Below are 26,032 nucleotides of genomic sequence, written 5' to 3'. Positions count from 1 at the left end.
TCTCTTAGTGGGCTGCCAATTTTTTTGTGTGACGAACTTTTTGTGCCGATTTGTTATTGTTTTCAATTCAATTTTTGCATCGGGCTTTTAATACAAGAGAGGCCCACACTCTACAAGCTCTGTCTTTTTTTCACACAGTGCATACATTGAAAACTATTTCACTTTCGTTATCTTAGCAACTATTGCAATGTATCGCTACAGTTAGTTTTTTTCCTATTATTGTTGTCTTTTCTGTACAATTGTATGCATTGTTTTTTGTCACTGAAGAAAGTGAGATTATGCTTGTATGTTGTATAAAAAACGAATAAATATGACTTTGAACTTGAACAGGAAAGGAAGTAAACGCTACAATGAAATCACAGAAATCTGAAGAAAATAGCACATAGCATAAGAACGTAATGCTTAACAGTTTATTTTTTTCCCATCGGTCATGATATCAGGTATAATTTATTATGCAAAATTGTGGCAGCAATGACGTCACCACTGTATCAAATGAATTATGTGTTAGTCTCATTTTTAGTTCATAATTAAGCGACTACGATTTCTTCTCGACGTTGAAACAAAGGAAGGTCAAACAAAGACTTTCATTGAAATTTCGATATTTTTTTTTTAATTTGTCCGATTTTACTCTGTTTATCGATATCGAGTTGAATGCTGAGTGCCTTTCATTTCTATAAACCTATCATTTTGAGTATATGACGCCTTTAGTTTTATTATCATTATTGTTATTATTATTGTTATTATCATTATCATCATCATCATCATTGTCATCATCATTATCATTAACATCATTATTATTATCATTATTATTATTATTATTATCATCATTATTGTTATTATTATTATTATATTTATCATTATTATTATTATTATTATCATTTCTTGTTTGATCTTGTATTGCAGTACACTAAAAGACCACTTGTCACGAGAGCAATGACTGGAAGAGCCAACAGTGATTTACACCAGGCGTATATAGACAGCCACCTTAGCACATCCAGGGAGGTTTCGCCTCCTCTACCTGGCAGATCCAAGAAACTGCATTCATAGGGTTCTGTTCAACATTCTAAATTTGAAAGTCATCATACTACAATGATACAAAGATCCTCTTCTTTTTTTTTTTTACCGGAGAGCATAAAAATTATGATAGAGAGGAAGGAGAACATTCTGCTTATTGGTAATGTAGTTATCCGTTGGGCCATCCCTTCTGGAAAGAACACAGTGTCCTACAATGTGAGAAACACAGTGTGAACACAATGTGAACACAGTGTGAAATCTCTTTACGCTGTCAAATTCGAGCGTTTTAACAGTGTGAACACATTGTGAATCCCCAACTCACAGTGTGACACAGAACATTACCATGTGAACACTCTGTGAAAACCAAATCACAGTGTGAAATCGTCTCCATACTGTTAAATTCGAGCTTTTCACATAGTTGACTATGTGACCACACTGTGAACACACTGTGGGACACTGTGGGTTTTTTTTTTGTAAGGATATTCTTGTCATGCTGGGGACTAGACTAGGTACGTCATTAGCCTTTTATTGATTTCGAAAGTGAACATCCCCCTCGTCTGCATGATAAACCATTAATCATTATAGATGGACGTGTATCGAAAGAGAACTTCGGTGATGCACTACAAAAGCTAACATTGAGATGGCTGACAGTTCTTGCAGTACCCACATAAAAGGAGCATTTCTAATCACTATAGGAAGGAAAACGAGAGAGAGAAAGGTTGAAGAAATGGAAGAAGTAAGAGATAACAATTCATTTTCAGCTCTTAAGGGAAATGTTGTATCAAGCTGTAACACCATCCTTCATCTTGGGACGAAAATCCCTAACATCATCGTGATTTCTGACTTCCACGCTCATACAGAAATATAGGCGTCATTTTCATGCTATATGTATGTATATGTGTGTGTGTGTGTGTGTGTGTGTGTGTGTGTGATAAAAACCTAAATGGTATAGAAACCCTTCATCCTCATATGTCCTCCATTCAAAGACTAAGTATGCAATCATAATTATTAAACTATTACATGCATGTCGACTTATTATCCCTCTACACTCTTTCACATGCTTTGTATTTGTTTGTTTGTACTTTGTATGTGTTTACAAAAAATGTTCTGTTGAAAATACGTTCATGCAAATCATGCTCATTCCATTATTCATAAATACCCAAGGTTATGAATTCATATCATGTGTCATTTGATTGTATATACTATAGAATGAAGCTGATGAGGACAGAGCGTCTAAAATACGTGTAATGTGAAGTAGATGAGAACTTGAAAGAGAAATAAGACAGCAAAGATGTCTATAAAGGGATCGTATAGTTTTGGTTGAGACCTAATTTCAGGTCTCTAACATTGGTGAGATAATGAGAAACCTCTTATGAAATATGAAAGAGCATGTAATTCTATGAGGAATTCAACGTTTATTTGATGAAATTGGTTTTGAAATGGCTGAGATATCCAAAAAAAGACAATTCTAATAAAGTGTGGGACCCTCACTTTATTACGATCGCTTTGTTTTACTTTGTTTTTGGATGTTTCAGTCATTCCAAACCCGATTTTCTTCAAATAAACTTTGTATTCCTCTTAAAATGGTATGTTCTGTACTATATCATAAGTGTTTTCTTGGTATCTCGCAAAAAGTTAAAAGTCAAATTCTTATCTCCACCAATACTGTACCAATACTTTAAAATGTACCATAGAATGAAGCTGATGCGAACATAATTATTTAGAGCTTCTAAAAATACGTGTAACGGGAAGTAGATATGAGGACTTCAAAGAGAAATAAGACAAGGCACACTTCAGTTCGTGACTACTCTACTTTCTACTTCTTTCATGTAACACTAAGCAAGTTCTTGAGATGGTTTAGGGCCGCATTAAGTGATCAAGACGAGATGAATGATCTAAATCGAAATGAGAAACGAATCCTTATTTATTAGACACAATGACAGTATTCCACAATATCCTTTCATCTATTGTCATATCGATAGCCTGGGACAAGGAAATGGCTTGTAATTCTGACATTACGCAAGACTCACGAAATGCTTTCGCTTATGCTATTATAGTGTATACACAATGCCGCGACGGTGATGTGGCGTGTAAAAAATAAGTTGTTATGCGCACCCATGAATAGGATGCCATTTTTATTGCTTTGAACGTAACTGAATCAACTGAGAGGGTTGATATTCGTTACTAACCTATCAAACTGACCAGCTGATGAAGTTACTAAATGATAGAACTATATATTACCTTCATTTGAAACTTAATGCATTTTCCTCATATAATTAAAGGGATGGTACAGTATTGGTGGAGATGAGAATTGGGCTTTTAATTTTTTTGCGAGATACCAAGAAAACACTTCTGATATAATACAGAGCATACCATTTTAGGAGGAATTCAAAGTTTATTTGATGAAAATCGGGTTTGGAATGACTGAAACATCCAAAAACAAAGTAAAACAAAGCGATCGTAAAAGAATCGCTCTTTTTTGGATATCTCAGCCATTTCAAAACCAATTTTCATCAAATAAACTTTGAATTCCTCATAGAATTACATGCTCTTTCATATTTTATAAGAGATTTCTCATTATCTCACAAAAAAAAAAAATGTTAGAAACCTGAAATTAGGTCTCAACCAAAACTATACGGTCCCTTTAAATCCAAAACAGTGAACATACATACATATCTGTATAGCTTTTGATAAATACATGCATATGTATGCATAGATTATAATATATAAATATTACATCACAAAATGTTGATTTGTACCATATTAGCTATTAAACATTGATTATATAAAAAGAAAAAGCAGTCATTACTTTTTGACAATAAGCTGTTTTTAAACAATTTAAATAATAAGTTATTTCTCAGTATAAAGGTATCAGAAACAATTTATCATCATGGTCGGACATCCGGGTATTTCTGTTACACGTGGTCACGGAGAGGGACCGCTTAAGTTAAAATAAAACTCCCAGTAGCCTAGGAGTTGATCGAACTTTCATTACTTTTTTAAACGAAATTATCAACTTTTCTTCCTTAATTAGCTTGTATATGTGTATATATCTCTATAGGGGCAGGAGGGGGCATAAATTCCTAAACACGGCCGGGAGGTGTATTGACTTTATGTATCCATCAACTTGAGGACACCAGTAAACGTAGCTATGTCGCAATATCCCTTTGATATAAGCTTTCGGTCTTCGCCCTTCTACATTTAACAATAAACATAATTTACAACGACACTATTATGGCTATTCAACAGTATGAAGACAGGCTAAGTAAAATACGTATGGGTATATATCCTCAGTCATTTGGAATCGGAGGCTGTCTTCATCCTATTGTATAGCCCATATTATGGTCCACTAATACATTTGTGACAGCCAAAAGAATATTTATTGATAAGCTAGGGAATGGTAGATCGCTGGTTCTGCAGACGGTACTATGTTGTCTGTATAACCACGTAGATTCGTACACTGCTAGTAGTGTGCACTGCATTCGCGCTGAAGTGCCGCACATTATATAGATGATGACTGGCGGTGGAGGGAACGTACCGAATGTTGCACCCGAAGGGTTTGAAATGCTATTGAGGGAGGTTATAAGTCCCGAGACGAAGTGGAGGGACTTATAGCCTCCCGAAATAGCATTTCAAACCCTGAGGGTGGAGCGTTTGGTACATATTCCCGGCAACAAAAGTCACCATGTGTTATTTATGGGTTAGTCAAATCTGCTTTTTCACATTGTATGGAATAGGCAAAGTCATCCTATCGATTGCGTGGAAAATATGATTGTTCAATCGTTTGGTATCGTTTGTCATTTGTTACGTGAAAATGTTTTCCCATGGGAGAACATTACAAAAATGTTCTGCCCATGGGCGAACATAACCAAAGTGCCTCCATCACGTAACTGTGTTTAGCCAATCACTAACCGGTATTTGACTAACCCATTTAATATTTTAGTTTGTATATAAGTTGGGAGGTGAGAGAAAGTCTCACCTCCCTGGTATAAGCTACCGGAAGTGACATGTACCCGACCGCAAGATTTGGCAAAAGTTAATTCTCTCTTTCTCTCTCTCTCTTCTTCTTTTCCCCGTTTCTTTGTTCCTTTTTCACACACTTTTGCATTCTTTATTTTTCTTTTCCCGACCTTCCCAGTTTCCCCGCACTCTTTGTAGTTGTAAGCTTTTCATCCCCCTTATTTCCCCCTTTCCCTCAGAGGTGCCCACATGATACAAGCATAGTTTTTTTGAGTGGGACCTCCACTTTTTTTTTCTCGCAGAGTGTATACAGATTGTATGTATCTTTTTTGAACTGATCATGTAGACATGAACATGTTGTTAATCCTGTCTGGTTATTTATATTTTATTTTATTACTCGCATGCCAAACTTATAATATTGTTTCTTGTACATTCTGTTGGAAAAAGAAAAGTGAAAATGAAATTTAAATTGAATTCACTGTTTTCTCTTTACTATCAATATCTTGATTTTATTATATAATAATTTATATATATATATATATATATGCTATTATATATGTATATATAGATATAGATATAGATATATATATATATATATATATATATATATATATATATATATATGTGTGTGTGTGTATGACAATGTTGTATTTTATGTAATCATTATCACTATGCTACTTGTGGGAGCATTTTAGATTAGTGTTTAGTAATCTTACATTGCCTATCAAAGTTGTTAATAATCAAGGAAAATCTTGCAAACAATAAAGAGTCTCAAGTTTCATTTTTGAAAAATATCTGAATTGCAATGACTGGAGAAATGAAGAGACACAGTAACTCTGAATAAATTCGTGTACAACGAACAAAGTAATGTGACATTTTCTTTAATAGGGTCAAATTTCTGTACAGCAATATGTTCATGTAACACGTGAGCTATTATCATAGCATATAGAATGGCAAAGTATCATGAATTGCAGTTTCTTTAACAGTAACATATAAAAATATAGTAAAATACACGAGCACTTTAATGCAAACAACTTCGACAAGCCTCAAAACAAGCCTCAATGACTATTAAAAAATGATGACTTTTTGTCACACACACAATGTGTATTACTTACATTCGTTTATATACGTCAAACAAGCGCATCAATCAGACATGAAATCCGATATTTAGAAGAGTATAGTTTACCCACGAAAGGAAATAAGGTGTACCCATGCTCTAAAGCGATGCTGCTTTAGAGACACTCTGATACAGAAAGACCAAAACAGATACCAACAAACTCATATCAAATTTCTTATGGTGTTGGCGCAGATCTAAAGTGATAAATGCATGCAGTAGCACCACATGCAAACACGCACGGCTGAAATACCGGACACTAGAGCAAAGACACATACACACAAACACAGGCACATACACACATACGCAGGTTGTTTCGTATGAAAACGCATGATTTTTCCAGTTTCACAAGCTGAATCACCTATACCAAGAGAGAGTATTTACACCATTGGGATGAAATAAGTGTTCCATCATGTCCGCCGAGAACAACTCTAGAGACTTTATGAGGACTCACAGTAAGAATAACAACAACAACAAAATAGCAATGTGCAACTATATGCGCCGAAAGTCTCTCAATTTCAGAACAACTTCAAACTTCTCTCTTTAAAGGGATCGTATAGTTTTGGTTTGTTTGTTTGATAGATACTTTATTTTCTGCAAATCAATATGTAATACATAAATTGAATAATCGTGAACATGGGAAACATACAAAGTATATTTGAAACAGAGTCGTTTGACTTGCATAAACAACGATATAAAAGGAAATTAATGATATTACAGTATGCATGTCTATGCAGCTGGGATTACAATAACAATATTATATTTAAGAAGTGATAATGCAGAGGGCCGCCATTGTAAGCATTGCTTGAAAAGATGGCCGGCCCGAGGAAAAGGTAGGTATGTAAATTGGTAAACAATACAAATTCTGCTGCGAAGATAGAAGGGGAAAATAAACTCTGATGTGTGATGGTGGTGAATGTGCGTGCGAGTGTTTGAGAGTGCACAGGGGCAGATAGGCTGGGATTTGGAATGATAAAATTGGTTTGCTGGAAGAGGGAATGACTTACGATGTTGCTACTATCGGGAGACCAACATAAGTCATATGAATTATTCGTGCTTAATTCGTATTTGAAGTATACTGTGATAAAATATGCTTCTTTAAGTTTGCTTTGAATGAAAACAAGGAGGCACACTAATTCAACTCCTCAGGAAGAGTGTTCCATGTATCCGGACCGTGATGTCTAATCGATTTTTGAGCAAGTAAAAGCTTTGGATTACTTAAATGAAAATCATGGGAACGACGGGTAGGGTATGAGTGAATGTGATCATTAGTTACTAGGGCATTATGGAAAAATGGTAATAAATTTCGAATGTGTTTATACATAAATATAGCAGTTAGGTATGAATGTATATCATGGGCCTTTAGAGTTTTTAGGCGATAAAATATGGGATCAGTGTGAGCCAAAAAATTTTAAAGTGTGCATAAATTACGAAGAGCCTTTTTCTGAAGAAGAAAAATTGTGTTCAATTTGGTTTTGCTACAGTTGCCCCATACAATATTACAGTACATTACAATGGTAGAAATAAGGTGTTGTATATATATCATTATAGTTTGATCATTAATTAAGTATTTTATTCTCCTTAAAACACCAGTTACTTTAGATATTGCTGTTATAATATTCTGGACATGAGTATTCCAAGTTAGATTGTTATCTAGGGTCACTCCTAGGAACTTGGTTGAATGTTTCTCAGCAATGTTTATATCATCAATAGAAATACTTTGAGGAAGGGTGGGTTGGGATTGAAACGTATGAAAATGTATAAAACATGTTTTATCAATATTGAATGAAAGCTTATTACTTCTAAACCATTTCGAAATATTACTTAATTCCATGTTAAATGTATCAACCAATGTTACAATATCCTTGTGGGAATAAAAATACATTGGTGTCGTCTGCAAATAAAATGAAGTTTAAACGAGGAGAGGAATTAATGATATCATTAATATAAATCAAAAAAAGTACGGGCCCGAGGATAGATCCCTGAGGGACACAACATGACACGTTCAAATGGAACGAATGACTGGATTTAAATGCAACATATTGTTTTCGATGACTTAGATAACTTCTAAACCATGACAAAGTAATCCCTCTCAGGCAATAATTATGTAATTTTTCAAATAAAATGTCATGATCAATAGTGTCGAATGCTTTACTAAGATCCATAAAAACTCCAATAATGTGCTCCTTTTTAATAAGCTGTTGAGACCTAATTACAGGTTTCTAACATTTTTTGGTGAGATAATGAGAAACCTCTTATAAAATATGAAAGAGCATGTAATTCTATGAGGAATTCAATGTTTATTTGATGAAAATTGGTTTTGAAATGGCTGAGATATCCAAAAAAAAGAGCGATTCTAATAAAGTGTGGGACCCACACTTTATTACGATCGTTTTATTTTACTTTGTTTTTGGATGTTTCAGTCATTCCAAACCCAATTTTCATCAAATAAACTTTGAATTCCTGTTAAAATGGTATGCTCTGTACTATATCATAAGTGTTTTCTCGGTATCTCGGAAAAGGTTAAAAGCCCAATTCTCATGTTCACCAATACTGTACCATCCCTTTAATATCAGTCCAATAGAATGGAGAGAAGAGGAGAGAGGGAGAGAGAAAGAGAGAGAGGAGGAGGAGGAGAGAGTGACGAAAGGAAACTTTATTATCTTATGTTCTTCCACACCTTTTGACAAGGGCATTAATAATTTTGCTGCGAGAACTTAGTTTTGATCACGGGACCCTGTTGAGATAAGCTGCAAACAATGCTCACCACTGGATTCCATTGTGGTGTCGAAGAATGAATGACCCTCTCTTTCAACTCACCGAGAGTTGAAACAAAGAATCTACGAATTTAGTAGCAAATTACCAGAAAGCGGAAATTCATTGTAGGACCACAATAAGAGGCTCCACACTTTGCCTCAACAATTTGTTAACATCAAAATTAGGCAACCACGATTAACAAACAATAGAGAAAACAACAGAGAATCAATCTTTTCTATCTCCCTCTCTCTCTCTCTTTCTTTCTGTCACTCTCTATCTACATATATACTCAGTATATTCAGTATATATATATATATATATATATGTGTGTGTGTGTGTGTGTGTGTGTATCGTTTTATTTATATATTTATATATATATATATATATATATATATATATATATATATATATATATATATACATATACATAGCGAAAACTTTGAGCAAAGAAAATGGGTATTACAATTGTTTCTGGTCAGTTTTTCCTTCCTTGTTTCAATATATATATATATATATACATATATATATATAAGATATGTTCTGCTTTAAATGCCCTTCCAACACAACATGGTATCCACAACTAGATTTTGAAATCAGCTGTAAAATAAAAAAAAAGTTTAAATGAAAGAACAGGGATGACCGTGAGCTTTGGTGAGCATATCAGTTTGCTCCCCGTTCTCAGGACTACAAATGTAAACTGGGTTGATATGTAGGAGGGGGGGGGGGGGGGGGGTAGTCAGGGTTGATACGTGGGGGGACACCTTGTTCAAGCACATGTCTTGGATTCAAACTCTGATATGTGAGAGTAAAGAGTCATAGCCATCCGACGTCCTACTAGTCCCACTAAGCAAATGCTAAGTACAGTGTAACTACAACAGAGAATAAAGTTTGCGGCAAATGTCTACAAGCCAATGGCAAACAGTTTGCCAATACAGTTAAGTTATTTTCTCATTCTCTGAACTCACCCTCCCTCCCCCCCCCCCCCAAAAAAAAAAATGTATACACGCATTGTACAAGGGTATACACATTGCTTCATATATTAGGATAACATAATGATATCATATTGCATACCCTTTATATAAGGTAAGAGACAACAAAACAATGAATGCTTGCTAACAAGCAGTCACGCTGCAGCCACCGCCAGCCTGTAGGCCCTTCCGAAGAACTGCAGGCAATTAGCCTGATTAGAGAGTACCTTACTGAGACAACCATCAATGCCACGTGATCATGCCGATTGGTGATCAGAACGTGGAATTGCAATTGTTTGCCCCTTTACTTTCATTCGCATTTTTTTTGTGCGTATGTCTGTGCTTGTATGTGTGTGTGTGTGTGTGTCTGTTTGTCTGTATGTTTGTATGTCTGTGTTTGTTTGTGCATTTATCTTCCACTTTCTCCACACGCATTATCCATCCGTCTTTCCATGTGTAGGTGCCTAGGCATTTCTTTCTCGAGAGAAAGATCCAAGCGATAAAAGTAAATAGGCCTGTGTTTTCCATTGTTTCCTTACAAACGAAAATAGCAAACCTTGTGTAACAATAGAAACATTATTTCTCTCCCGTTCATGTTTTTCCGACATCATTAGCTTTCAGAGCTTTACCCACTATATTGTACATATCATGCTTACCATACTTAATCGTAATCTTACTACCTATACCTGCAAACAATTTATTGTTCCTCTTGTTTGAAGCTGCATTCCGTCTATCACCCTTAACACTGTATAGTGTATGGGAATCATGTAGTAGGAAGGCTGGCCCGGTTCGGATAATATTCGAGAATCCCTTTATCACTGTTCCCTGTGTTAGGACACACACACAGCCGCTGAATAAGATCTCTGTGTTAGGACACACACACAGCCGCTGAATATTGGCTGGGGTCGACCGTTACCAATGAGAGTATCAACACGCCTCGATGCAAGTATCCGCTGACCGGTGAGGGCGGGTACTTTTCGTGGTTCTCGCATTTACCCCGGTGGGCAGAGAATGAAGTTTACCACCCATGAGTCCTCATGCTGATGGGTCTTTAAAAACTGTCACTTGTTCAGTTTTTGTCTTGTAACGATGAGAAATGTAAAAGGGGGTAGCTGATAATATGCCTTAACAATGTTTGTTTGTTTGCTTGCTTGTTTGTTTGTTTGTTTCTTTGTTTGTGTCATTGCTTGTTTCATTTTATCCATCTGAGAACATGGCTGGATAGCCCACATTTACCTGCACTAGCTGGTCTTTCTTGAGGTCAGGTTGGATGTAAGGCAGACCACTTCAACAGGTCATCATGCACCGTGCGCTTTGCCATGAATGAATGAAGCGGAATCTTCTACGCGCATGCGTTGTGACCCCCTCTCTGATTCACGGTACCTTCATCTCGTATCCTACCCGAAGGATAATCACTCTTGAAAGATTCCTGTAATTGCTAACCTTTCTGGTTATCTTTTATTGAGAGTTAAACGAAATCCATACATTCCCCCAAATCTTAAGAGATTGGAAGATTCGCAAGACTAAGGCTTCATTTGAGCTCACGATATTTTGTCAGTTTGACGCAGTTGCAGAAATCGGATGGTATCATCATGTACCTGAACGCCTGAAAACAAATGGTGCTCTGAAGTCATGCCGTCTTTTGGTTTCAATCTCGCAAAAGAATGTCCGACGCACTGTCGCTGCCTTTCCCGCGAAGGAAGAACACATTCTTCTGCGCTCCGGCCCGGCCGCGCTTTGAGTTCTTTCGCTCGTCCGTCTCGATAAAGTTGAATTTAGCCGGTTTACTGCTGGACATGGGACGGCCCTGACCGCGCGCCGACGGAAGAGGCTTGTTCTTGCCCCTACCGCTCTGCTCAGCATCCATCTGGTAGTAGCTGTGATCGGCCACGGCGATGGGGCCGACATCCAACTTGGAGTTCGCTTTATTCTCGCTGACAACGATGTCCTCATCCTCTTCCGACTTGTCGTCGTCATCCTTCTTGTCGTTCTCGTCGTCGTCGTCGGTGGCGAACTCGAGCTCCATTTCATCTCGCTCCTTCTCGTCCTCGTCCACCTCCTTGTGTTTTTTCTTCACCTTCTTGGACTTGTTCTTCCGGCTTCTCTTCTTCTTCTTCTTGCTCCCCTTGAGTTCGCCCATCTGTTCTCCGTCTTCACCTTCATCGAGCAGTTTCTTTGGTCTGAAAGAGAATGTGGGAGATAGAGAGAAAAAGATATAGAAGCCCATGGATGAAAAGAAAATATTATGTAACTTTGCAGTCTATACCGTGTAGGGGTGGCAGTCATGATTGTATGGCCCTCTTCATTTCCCTCTTTAAACATGCTTTGGTTGTTACAAATGTTCCTCTAATTTTTAAAGCTTTCTGAACGTCTTTTGATAAGAGTCAAAGAAAATCCTCTTAATTATCATATCCCAAATGTGATGATGGTTTCACAGCAGAAACCGCACAATTTAACCAACGTTCTCCTAGAAATCACATTTCTGCTACTTATGCTGTATCTTTTTCGTATTCCTTTTTACATTTCAGTTCTAGTATGTTAGTGGGAGGGTTTTCAAAAGCCTCGGGATCTCTAAAGCTATAACAGATCCTTAATGAAGAAACACATTTTGAAAGAGGAAGGCATAACATATAAGACATTTCAGAAGATAGGTCTTAATCCGAATTTTTCCATTTTCAATTCAATTCAATTCAATGTTTTATTTCATTTTTCGACAAAAAAGATATGAACATCACTTTTATCACTTTACAATAGATCATGCAGCAAAAAAACAAACAAAACAAAAAACAACATAGTTGCAAAGTTAGAGATGTCAAGAATATTGTTTGGACTGTATCTTCTGAAATCAAAGTCTTGATGAAAAAGAAAAAAAACAACAACATTCTTTACATTTATTATATGGCCATCCGTTAAGCAGGGAAAATGACATACACGATGTCCTTGGTTTATGTCCAGCACGTTAAAGCGCACTAAACAACATCGTGATATCACGAGTGAAAGGGTGAATCAAAACAAAAAGAACAAATCTCAAAATGTCTTACAATGAGCACATGTGTGAACTGTGCGTGTTGATAAGTAACATATAGATAAGTACACATTGTGGTTCCTAAAAATGGTGACTTCGAGACTCACTTCTTTTTTCTCGTCTTACAGCAGGCGACTGTAAAAGCGATTAAGACGATGAGGAAAAGCAGAGAAACGCCCCCAACGACCATTCCTACGGAGAGCGCTGCATGGACAAAGCAAGATGGGGACAGCATTATTACTGGTGTCAGATTGTTTAAAAAAAAAGGGTAGATGACAGAAGTGGGCATGAATACTGAGATACTGAGGTAGGAAGGGGAAGAATTCTGGAAGTTGCACCGATTACGTTCTGTTGTGATGCATTATCGCTTTTCGTGCAATCTTGTAGTTTGATAAGTCGGCTGAGAAGGCAATATTTCATTTGGTCATTGAACATTATCTATCTTCCCACGAAAATAGTGATATCGATTAAAATGGTAGGATTAAAACGTTTGGGAGAACGTTCATTTAAAAAAAAAAAAGAAATAGGTTGCATGCCCGTATCAAACATGAGCATGAGCGTGTATATAGGCAAAATTGGCCTGTTTGCAAATGGACACGTAAATGATACTATGCTCCACGACATGAGACAATACTCCACGACCTTCTTTAGTGTTTCCATGAAAACACTTCAAAGTCAACTTTCGAAACATATCCCCAAATGAAACAAGTATTATGATACTCATTAATAATGAAGGCCATTACTTTCGTATTGGCTTTCCTTAATGTGTTTCTTGACCTATATGTATCAGAAATCTTTGTAGGCTACAACAATACTGCTCTTTACAATTGTATGTCTTTCAAATTACGGTCCATAAATTTTAGACACATAATACCCACATCCCACAAATCACAAGAGGTTTTCGAGATGACATTGATACGAGATTCTTAAAGGACAAGTCCACCTTCATAGACATGTGGATTGAATGAATGCAGCAATATTAATAGAACACAACAGCAAGAGTTTGATGAAAATCGGACAATCCGTTTAAAAGTTATGAATTTTTAAAGTTTCTGCTCAGTCACTGCTGGATGTGAAGACTACTACGGCTTGTGATGTCACATGTGTACAACGATATAAAGTATAAGAATAAAAAAATTGAACATATTTTCAATTTTCTTACATAATAAAAGAACACTTGACTTCCCTCTTTCAGAAGGCAAGGGGGAATAATATTGCCCTTAATATACGTCAGTGACGAGTCGAGGAAATGTGCACTTTCTTCAAAGAGTAAAATTTTGTGATATTCTCTTTATATTTTCCTTGTAGCTTTGTACGCATGTGACATCATATAACACTTTAGTAGTCTTCTCATCCAGCAGTGATTGTGTAGATGCTTTAAAAATTCATAACTTTTTAACGGATTGTCCGATTTCCCCCCAAACTTTCACTGATGTGTTCTACTAAATACTGCTGCATTTACTCATTGAATCCACATGTATATGAAGGTGGACTTGTCCTTTAAATTAACGTAAACTCAGACAGAAAGGAGGAGGAGGAGGAGGAGGAGGAGGAGGAGAAGGGGTAAGAAGAGGAGAAGGGAAAGAAAAAGAACAAGATGAAGCATTAAAAAAAAGGAGAGAAGAAGACAAAGAAGAAGAGTAAATTGTTGTTCTTCTTCTTATAAAAAATACGCACAAAAAAAGATAAAATAATTATGATTTGATATTGCTTATCAACGAAGGCAGGCATACGCTCAATCACCAACTCGGGCACCGCCTTCGCAGCTCCAACAACAAGAAGAGGTAATGATAAAATACCTCCTTTGCTTTAAGTATCTTCGTCAGCACTGGTCGTCTCCTGTTCACTTACCCTCTAGCTTCTGCTCGCCACCCATGCCCGGTTCCTCCGTGGTCGTTGACGCGACTGTTGTGGTGGGTACGGCTGTTGGTCAATGGTAAGAAATAGCATAGTTTTATATAGCTTCGCAAACAGCGCTGCAATAAAAATGCAATCAAAGATTTCATAAAACCCATCCAGATTATGTGGATATGGGGGGGGGGGGGTGGAGGGGGAGGGGTCCGATCTGGGAGCACAGTGGTATAGTGAATAAGACTTTTCGACTTTCTACAGGAGGTCACGAGTTCGAGCCCTGCCGAGTGCTTGCGTCCTTGAATGATATGTTTTTTATGGTTTGTTTTACCCGTGATGTCCCTCTTGACCCTCATTAGGGTGCCTTCAATGCTGGGGTAATAATAACGGCAGAGCCCTTCTTGTGGAGATCGGTGTTAACGCTGAAGACGCTACTCTCTTCAAACAAGACCATAAATATCTCATTATAGCTTTACGTGTGCTTACATTACACGCATGAAATGTTCTGTACGGGAGGATGTGTGTGTAAGTGTGTAGTGTTATGAATCAGTTTATCGCAGTTATAGCCTTCTAGAGAAATTGAGGGGAAGGAGACGAGGGGAAACGACCTAACAAAATCTTTACTAGGTCCGACTACCGAAATCAGGAAGTCTTTAGTCTGAAGCTTACGTGGTACTAAGCACGTGGGACTGGCAAGCGGAGACGCCAAATTAGGAATGGGAAGAGAAAGTATTGCCTCAAATAGATATCTGGAAACGATTAACCCTTTGTCTGCTCTGAGAGCCAATTGGTACAGCAAATATCATAGCATTGTACACACTGTTTAAAGTCCCTGGCACTTGAAGGGTTAAGGTACATTCGTACCCATAGAATGATAGAGAAGAACATTAGAGGTGAATAGTCAGTCCTTCTCAGGTAAAAGTCTTTCAGATATATCAGCATGACAGACGATTAACCTTAACATGAAAACAGCACAAAATATGAACCACGGTATTCTTTTTGAGATCTTCGCCCCTGGCATACTAAAGTAGTGGCGCCTGGCCAAATATCATCCCACGCTTAAAGGAAAGAAGAAATATCAGCTGCTGAGGACATAAAAAGGGTACGATCTATCAAAATAAGGTGTGTCTGCAAAGTTTTCAACACAATACTATTCTTTCCCCCTGTCCCAATTTTTAAAGGGACCTGGTAAAATGAATTTAAGTAAATGTACAATATATTTCTCGCAATATATTCATCTCTACATTAAACATTGCTATACAATGATAAAATGAAGATTCATCCTATAAAGCTTACATGCTATTTGCTTTATCATTATACTTATCATTGTTATTTCAAAACTGTCTGAGATCTCCATTGATTATATATACACATATGGCTTCCTGTTAAGCTTTTGTATAAAAAAATAAATGCAGAAATTAATTGAAATTAAATCAAATCAAAATACTGGACATTATATAGTGCCAGGTTTCACCCTTCGGTGATTTATTACTATTTCCATATCTGCGTAGCATTTTTCAAATCGTCTGTCAGCCTATTGACACAACGCGTAGAATGTTGTTGTTAGAATGTAGTTGGGGCGCTGTGGCATAGTGGATAAGACTCCCGACTCCCGATCGGAGGACCCGAGTTCGATTCCTGCCCAGTGCTTAAGTCCTTTGACAGGATGTTTTTACCCACAATGTCCCTCTCGACCCAGGTGTATAAATGGGTACCTGTCAACGTTAGGGTAATAATAACAGCAGGGCCCTCTGGTAGAGCAGTGGCAACACTGAAGAGACTACCCTGGGTAAATAAGACCTTATATTTTGTCAAGATGTTTTGTAAGATCACTTTTTCCGTGCTACAAAGGTGTACATACGGACACATATCGGTGAGGCATCGTTCCAATCGTAGCCGGGTCCTGATTGGCCACAAGTGAGCGTTTTGGTTCCCAGCATCTGGTAACCCTCGTCACACTTGAACGTCACCGAGGCGCCGAACTGGAACCAGTCATTGTCCCGGGAACCGTAGGCGATGCCGCCAGGGTCACCGCAGAACCCCTCTTGGGCTGAGAGCAGAAGAAGGAGGGGGGGGGGGGGGGGGGGGGAGGAGATGAGAAGAAGGTTTAGTATATTATTAGGAAGTGAATGAATACACGTGTTATAAAAATTAAATAAAATGTCAAAACGATATGGAGTCTAACGAACACATAGAAGATAATGTGGAACTTTGATGAATGAACACTCTGTTGTCTGTGAGGATGTTTACATATGGATGAAGAAAAAACAACACTGACAATGATAGTATTGAAATTATTATAATGTCAATATCAAATTATCCGCAAGAAAATGTCATAATTATGCTCTCTGAAGTAGAATTCAGATGACATATGTGTTGTAAAGGGGAAATAATATCACTTAAAAAAGTGAAGGGAGGCACAATGGAGGGGGAAATGATTGAGCTTTAGCGCAGGTGAACTATAGAAGCTTTTGACGCCAGAATGTAACTTGGTGTGTCTAACCTTATGTTTGTTTATCATTTTGAATTATCAAGAAAAATTGTGCTGTACAATAAAATCAATCATTCATCTGTTCATGTATTTCCCCTGCCCTAATGTTACAGTTGTTTGTTCTATTCGCTTTCTGTTATATTTTTGTATGGAAGGAATGCATAAATGAAATGAAATCGAATCAAACTAAAATACTGGACATTATAAACAGGTGATATATTTCCATATCTGCGTAGTATTTTTTTTTTTTTGCAAACGTCTGTTCCAGATGGTATTTTTCAACAAATGATTATTGCTAAATTCTGTATCGTTCATTTGGCCATAAGATTATCTTTATAATATTGTCATTAACATTATTTTGCTGATATAGGTTTAGTAATTACTTCACTTGGCAAACTTCGTGAAGTGGTCTAACAAGCCCAAACAGTATCGAAGCCCAAGAAGAAATTGATGATAATGATATCGACAATGATGAGTGATGAAGACGACGATGATTATTGATAATGAGAATAATGACGATGTGATTACGATGACGATTATGGTGACGGTTAAGTTGATGCTAACGACAATAATGATCAAAATGGCGATATTGGTGATGAAGGATAATGACGATGATAATGATGATGGTGATGATGATGATGATGATGAGGACGAGGAGGAGGAGGAGGAGGATTGACAAAGTTGATGCTGACAACGATGATGTTGAGGAACATAAAGATGATAAGTGATGGTAATTAAAGCGATGCGGTGATGATGATGATGATGATAATGAGGGGATGATGGTAAATATGATGACGACAACGATGATCATGAACATGATTAATATAATGAAATACAAAGGACGTACTATCGTAGATGGCAAACGTTTTCAGCAGCCTCTTGGTCCCGCCGCAAAGCTGTAAGTAGTTGCCGGGGCAGTGCCAGAGGCAATGCTCGTGACCGACCAAGGTCATCTCCGTGGTCGTGTTGGGCATGTTGAGCCAGCAATGGCAGTGGTCAATGGACACTCCGGCCAGGGACATGGACTCGTTGATGCAGAAGGCCAAGCAGGAGTCGACGGTCAAGTTCTTGTCGATCATGTTGATGTCGCTCTTTATAGACACACTCGCCATCTTGTAACAGCCTTTATACCCCGGCACTATGTCACAAAAGGACAAACAGACCGATAACATATGAAAAGACTTTCAAATAGTCATAAGATTAAGTGAGTATTAAATTGAATGATGTACGTAACACATGAATATAAGATCATTCTGCACAAATATTGATGAATTGAATAGAGCATCAACATGGAGATATAGAATAATGCTATGCATTTAATCAGTGGCTATAATGGAAGAAAGAATGAAGGCTAGTTGGGTCAAAGTCGAATTTCGGTGACTCAAATTAAACTGAAAAGATCCTACCCTAAAAGGACCTGGTATACCCTTTACTACAAGGCAGCAGTTACGGTAATCGTTCTGTACTTGTCCACTTTGTCTGTTTGTTTCTATGTTTCGGAAAACCTTATAATCTTTTCTTCATCCTGACCATTATAACACCCTCCTAAATCAATAAAAATACATAATAATCCAAATGATTACGTATCAGTACTTTGTACATATTATGTATACGACAAGAGCAGTGAGGATGAAGTTCTTGATGAAAATGTTTTGACTAATTTACGACTAATGTTATTCTGATGACGCTTTATAGTGATGCCCGCCCCTTACGTTGGCAGATGGCTCCTGCCTCTCTCTCGCTGCTGCATGGTCTGATGTTGGAGGTGGAGTTACTGCAGTGCATCAGGTCGGGTGCATCTGGGAGGAAACAGGGAATAAAGTGACGGTTAATAGGAAAATGGTACGTCTGATTTGTCTTGAGGGATAACAGGGGATACTTAAAGGAGACCTCCGGATGATTTTCAGATTTTTACATTTGAACAACTATCGATTAGTTTTACTGAGGACAGAGTTTCAGAATTTGTGATAATTGGGATGAAGAATAAGAATATTTTCAAAATTAAGAACAAATTGCATCGAACAAGGATGATGACATGGCAGAGTCACCATAAGAATGCATGAGTTGGGGCTCATGGAAGCAGAACAAAAGAAGAAGGCATGTATTGGTGAACTCGCAAGCAAGCGGTATTGTAATGAAATTACACTGCTACATTTCGAAAATATGTGAACCCCCTGTGTCATCATTCTTGTTCAGTGTAATTTGTTTAAGATTTTTCAAAATATTATTTCTCTGCTCAAGAACCACAATACATTCCACAAACTTATACATATAGTTTTCGATTTATGTACTACATGATGTGAAATTATGAAAATCGTCTGGAATGTCCCTTTAAACATTGTTAAAGATGTTATCATGAAGGTCTCGGTTCAAGTCTCCTGGTTGCAAAGGTTGTGCCTGCCCCTGCAGGCAAGGCATGCTATCCTCATTGCCAACTCCTTTGATGGACAATGGCTGACTTACAGGCTTTCATTGCTACCTTGAGAGCAGCTTACAACAAGTCATGATTAAGATATCGCAGAAAATTCAAATCCTAATATCTTAATAATAAAAAAACAATAAGCATCTTTATTTTCATTGGGAAATGTTGCCTTCCATTATGTATGTGAAAATCATTCAACCATCTAAAGGCAGATAGGAACCGATCGTGGTAGGCCCTACTTACAAACGTTGCTTAAAGTTAGTTCCATCACATTTCACACTTTTATTCGTAATGGACCTAAGCTTTTGTTCAGTCATTTACTTACAGAAAACCTTCTCCTGTCGATTCAATATCTGATATCTGATATTAAGGCATTAAGTTTTGTAGCAGTACGTTCTTATGTTTTTAATTGTGATCTCATCATTTTGATGTTATTGTCCAGTTTATGTTTTATGATTATGTACCATATTTGGTTTTGTCGTGAAATATGGGAAAATAAATTCAGTTTGATTCAATTCAGTTCAAATATCACATCAACTCGTATAGTATCCCCCTGCCTTAATCTATCAGTTGGTTCCAGATTATGTATATTTCTTAAATCATTTGATGACTTTGTGTAGTTGCGTAGTTCTGTCTTCTTCTTCTTTTTCTACTCAGATATTGTCTTTTCCTTCGTGCTGCAAATAATAAGGAAGAAAGTCCTATGAAAATAACTTTAAGAAAGATATTTTTGTGTCCGATATTATTCCCAATGCTTTTATCTCTATCCAGAAAAGCAAATTAATTGCGGCAGATTACTTTATAATTATTGAAATCTTTAAGAGGAACTAGAAAACTCAATTTGTTGTGCTTCATAATTTTCATTTGATTTAATTCAATATCTATAAGCATTTTGTCAACACATAAATGTTAACTTCAAGAATCGATTTCGATTTTTTCGATTTTCGATTTCGATTTATTTTCATATTTCTCGATGAAAAAATACATCAAATATAACAAAATCAAATGAAGTACATGATATCAAGCTGGAGACATACATAAAATATTGCAAATATATAAAACATATAGTGGTCGATCTATGACGTTTTGAATCTGTGAATGGATGCTAAAGAAGTATGAAGGAACCTACTTAAAAGCGAGCTTGTTGAGCGTAGGTCCCAGTTAAAATCGAGTTAAAGATTAAGATGGGGAGCACGGGTACAACATTGACCAAAACATAGAGAAAAAAAAGTACATTTATACAGTTATAAAGCAAATTCTTCTCTAATACAGATTTGGGGTCGGATAAGCCACATGCTGTAGGCGGATGAACCATTGTCGTTCTGGCGATAATAACAATATGACTCAATATATGATAACAATAATACGGTTAAAAAATATTAAAGATTTATACATTGCGTGTATTAAGGAGGGAACACATACACCTGCAAATCCCCCCCCCCAGAAAAAAAGAAGACATTCAACAACCAGTTACAGTGCAGAAGGAATTAAAATACCAGCTGTTACCTCGCCCCAAATGTCTTAGAGAAGGAAGAAAATGCAATAGGTCATAGACACAATGACAGAATTTGAGGGCACAAATAGCTGTATATCCTGCTACGTTTAACTATACACACTGAGAGTGAGAAAAGCTTCATGACATTTTTATATAATACATGGTCCTCAATGAGTATCATAAAAAAAGATTTACAATCAGAGCATGACTGGCTACTTTAGAAAATAGATCAAACGATTGCAGACTACATGAACACAACTACAAAGAGCAAATCACAATGAAGTAACTCGGATGAGAGGATGTAAGAGTAAAATATCCATTACTTTTTTGAATATACAATATAACTGTCATTGTAAATGGAATGCCGGATATCTTAACAAGTAGACTTTTTAATTATCAGGATTACATGATGACAATAAGGGTGGATTCGTAGCAGATATAAACACGCGATATTTCTTACGTGGGCTACTTGCATTGTTATCTAACTTAAGGAAAATAAAATGTCATGTCGAACATTTAGTGTATTGAATGATGGAATTGAAAAAAAAAAAGGCAGTTCAACTTTCCTGGGAAATGCGCGAGCACAATAGACAATGGCTCGATATGGCTGTATTAGAAGAGACTATAAGGGCGGCATACCCACTTTCATGAAAAGAACCACACATGCATATTGCAAAGCAAAGATTGAAATTCATATTTGCAGACGTCCCATTGATTACAGGTTTATTTTTTTTTTCCAGCCTTCGAATACTAGTAGTTAGTGCTTTATTTTGCTCACAAAAACATCAAGATCCCTTCTAAATAAAGCCATATATCCATTTTCTGACCTTAGAACTGCACACACACACACACACACACACACACACACACACACACACACACAAATTATGCCGATGGGTTGCTTTAATTGTTTTGGAATGTGGTTGTTTCTGACTTTGGGCTGACATAATGTTCATCATCAGTATGTTCATCGTAGATAGCTGCAATTTACACAATATAAAAAAGGAGCATAACCTTTATAATCTTAAAGGGTTAATACCTTATGGTCCGAACACGTCAAGCGGCGGAAGAGTGCGTATACACCCTTCAGACGTTCAAATGGAATGTCCCTTGATGCCGTAACTAATTTACGTATGCGCTCTGATATAGTTACCCAATCACCGCCTCGATATTGCCAGTCACGTCGTTGGTTTCTCACCTTTTGACCCCGTTATCATTATCATGCGTTTGCTGACGTCACTGACGCCTTATCCTAAGAATAGAAAGTGCGCTTGATCGGTGGCTCTGATAACGAACAGACAGACATTTGGCATTTGACTACCTCATGTCACTGACCCATTAAAATGTAGCCACTTATCTTACTGCTTTTTTTGATAGGCAACAACAGTAATAACAGTTTAAACAACATCTATTTGGCTTCTTTCTGTCGATGTTAGTTTTTCCCTTTCCCTTTTGTTTTTTTTTTTCTTCCGGAGTAGACATTTTCTTATTTATAGACTAAAAATCATTTGCCAACAATTATGTTGCATTGTCAATTTCAATTTCAATTCATTTCTGCATTTTTTTTTTCACGAAGGCGATGTACAAACGAAAATACAATAACATCAACTTTGGTAAAATAACAATTTCTAAGGAAAATCAGGTACTTAAACAAATTAGATGCAAAGCATTTAGATAAAGAATACAATGAACTATTGCATTTTCACTTCTATGAGCATGTTCCACGTCGCAGGGACCGCCACAATAGACATACGTAATGGTGTTTGACGAGATGACAGCTCTTTCCTGACAAAACGGCTAAAAAGTATTCCCAAGGATTTACTGGCAAAAATGTAAAGGAAAAGGGTGGGTGGAAAGGAGAAGTGCAGGGGGAAGGAGGGAGTCACGAATGGTCTGACTTGATTTCGCCTTAATAGAAACACATCCATGAGTATGCTTAAAGGGACCATAAATTGATATAACTATCTGTTTCAGTTGCCAATACTATACTTTACTTCAATATCTTATCTTATAAATACATCTTTTCATGTTTATTCAAGGACATTGTCAATTTATCATCACTAACTTTCATTTTCTTTTAAAGGTTCTTTTTAAAAAAGAAAAAAGGTGTAAATTACTTAAGATGATTAGGGTGGCATTCCATATCAAATCCACTATATTTTAAAGATTTATGAGCCATCAGGATTCGTGAGTTATTTCAACGAATGTTATCGCAGGTACGGGTTGGATATGACTGATTTGTTGTTGTTGTTGTTGTTGTATGAAAAATGATCATTGAAAATTTTCAAAATTGAAAATACTTAAACATAAATGTTGCTGTTTGAAAAGCATTTATATTATCTAATTTGAAAACTTTAAACTGATAAACTGCAGGATCATTATGTGTAATAAAAGTGGAACTTGTACAAATTTTGACGGCCTTCTTTTAAAAATAAGAATTCTTTTCAATTTTGATTTACCCTAGTCTGACAGTTTCCCCATATGAAATTGCAGTATGTGAGAAAACAGTTCATGAAGCAGTATTAAAGCATTTATTTTTTTTTAATTATGAAGATATATTAGCTATATGGTAATTCCAACTTAAACAATTACTAATTGTTACTCCTAAAAATTAAGTATAATCCAATTTTTCAAATGATAAGCCATTTACCTGTATATCAAGCAATTTTTGGATTAACTTTAGAGAATATAATGTGAAAATGTATAAAATTGGTTTTACCAATATCCATCGATAATGTAATGCGTTATCAACCAAGATTGTATTTTCTGCAATTCTGAATTTGATATTTGAATATGGTTATGAGGTTGTAATGATTCTTTGTGGACAGTGAAACAGTAGTGTCATCTGCACACAAAATGAAATAAAAAAATTATGCTGTTTATTATTTACTATATCAACAACAACAACAACAGGGGCCAAGTATCGAGCCCTCGGGTACTCCACATTGGATATTTGACGTGGATGAATTATGCGCTAGTAAATACACAAATTGTCGCCTATCAGATAAATTGCTTTTAAACCACCAATAAGCAGGGCCTCGTTTTCGAATAGCATAATTACCTAATTTATAAAAGTGTGCTTTGTGATCAATGTTATCAAATGTCTTATTTAAACTCATGAATATGAAAATGATATGTCTTTTCATGAAAGTTGTTTTGTAACCCTCACTATCAATTAATAACTGTCAAGAACGTTTTTTTAGCGTTTTTTTTCTTTTTATATATTGGTAAAAACCTTTGCAATCTTTTAAATTCGGGCATATTCCATACGATATTGAATATATATTCTAAATGAGATGCACTTGACTTAAGTATCCGCTTTAGTAATTTCATCCTAAAGCCATCATATTCAAGTAAAGTCTTAGATTAAAATGATTTACAATATTGTTAATTTCATTTTGTGTTGTAGCATTACACATATTGCTTTTGTTGATGACGTGATAAAAAAATCTAGAAAAATGTAAATTATCGCATTGTATCTTTGAAGCTAAATCAAGTCCAATATAGAGGAAAAAAATATAACAGCAGAATTATGGTCTTATTCAATGTTACCAAACCAAAATCATATTTGGACATAATTCGTTTCAAGTCTTACGGGATGGTTTTCTGACGGTGACTGAGGAAAAAAAATGGTAAGCAAACCCTCGAAAAAGAAAAAAATTTGAGAGAGACTATTCACTTAAAACGTTGCTAACACGGATGTGGCTGTGTGGGAGAGGATGTAACTGACAATAGCATCATTCATTGCTTTAGCAAAACGTTCTATACAACATATATCCATTGGCTGTTATCAAGATTAATGTTGAGTCTTGCTATATGATATTGTCGTGAGAAATATTAAGATAGTCTCCAGAAACGTATCCACCATAATTATGTTTTTTACCATCATTCTTCCTGGTTTTCAGTTGGGAGAGGGGGAGAAGGAGGGAGGGGAACCGCATAAATCTATTTCTGGATTGATTGAAGGTTCAGTTGACACAAATTTCTTAGCCAACAAACCACTTCCTTGCACACACTACACTGGCCGAGCTAGAAGGGTAATCTCTCTTCCTCTGTACGCACACATTTGCACAGTATAGAAGCAGACGCACATTCACCTATTCATAGTACTTATATACTATATACCATATATATGTATGTGTATTATATCTATACACATATATATGTATGCATGTGTGTGTATATGTGTGTATAGGCCTGTTAGATACTTACATTATGTAACGTGAAAGAATGCAAAAAGTTCTTGAAATAATTTCATATTTCAAGCTTCAGACAAACTGTCAGTCCTTATATACGGTCTGTGATTTACGTCTTAAACTGAAATAATGTAATAATACGATACAGTTATGTATAATACATAATATAATGTTATATATACGTATATCTTCAAAAACATCTAAAAACTCACTTGTCTCATTGGTGATCCCATTGTAAAGCGCATTTGAACATGTGTAGGGAAAATGCGCTAGTATCGTTATTATTATTGCAAAGAATGTTACCCTATATTCATTAATTTAGTGTTTAAATATGGAAACAAACAAGATGAATCAAAATCAAATACACCAAAATAAACAAAGTGAAATTGAATTGAAACGAAACAAAATCGAAATGAAGATGTAATAGGGTAAACGAACTTTATCATAAATGATTTCAGATGATGCCGAGGAAGCTGGTGAGTCACGAAACTCCCTAGGAATCAAACTCAGGCGAGCAAAGATGTGCTTCAAAGCCTTTTTTTCTGTATCTTTCAGTCACTTTCTTCAAAGCAAACTCTCTGTGACCCCATCTCCAGCTTTCGTGAGGAAGAGTCTGACAAAATGAGACGACACGAATCAGAACGAACAGCTTAAATCTCCCTCAAGCTCCTACAATTCTGGAAAGAATATAACTCTCCTCACATTTATTGCCACGATCTACACCTGTTTCATAAAGCAA

General features: G+C 36.4%; 1 protein-coding gene across 1 annotated transcript in view; it reads right to left on the bottom strand.

The window, feature by feature from the left end:
• Positions 1-11,461: 11,461 nt before the first annotated feature.
• LOC139738959 (uncharacterized) overlaps positions 11,462-26,032 on the bottom strand; it is a 32,609-nt gene continuing 18,038 nt past the window's right edge. The window contains exons 3-8 of the mRNA XM_071649577.1: positions 18,893-18,979; positions 18,028-18,318; positions 16,551-16,739; positions 14,690-14,761; positions 12,946-13,042; positions 11,462-11,993 (exon numbers count right to left, since the gene is read on the bottom strand). Coding sequence (XP_071505678.1) covers positions 11,462-11,993; positions 12,946-13,042; positions 14,690-14,761; positions 16,551-16,739; positions 18,028-18,318; positions 18,893-18,979 — 1,268 coding nt within the window. The remainder of the gene's footprint in view (positions 11,994-12,945; positions 13,043-14,689; positions 14,762-16,550; positions 16,740-18,027; positions 18,319-18,892; positions 18,980-26,032) is intronic.

Source organism: Diadema antillarum, unplaced genomic scaffold (genome assembly GCF_040938485.1).
Source record: "Diadema antillarum isolate AM-2024a unplaced genomic scaffold, OU_Dant_1.0 seq00000776_RagTag, whole genome shotgun sequence".
NCBI lineage: Eukaryota > Metazoa > Echinodermata > Echinoidea > Diadematoida > Diadematidae > Diadema > Diadema antillarum.
The sequence above is the reverse complement of the archived record's forward strand: the minus strand, read 5'-3'. Positions and strand labels throughout refer to the sequence as shown.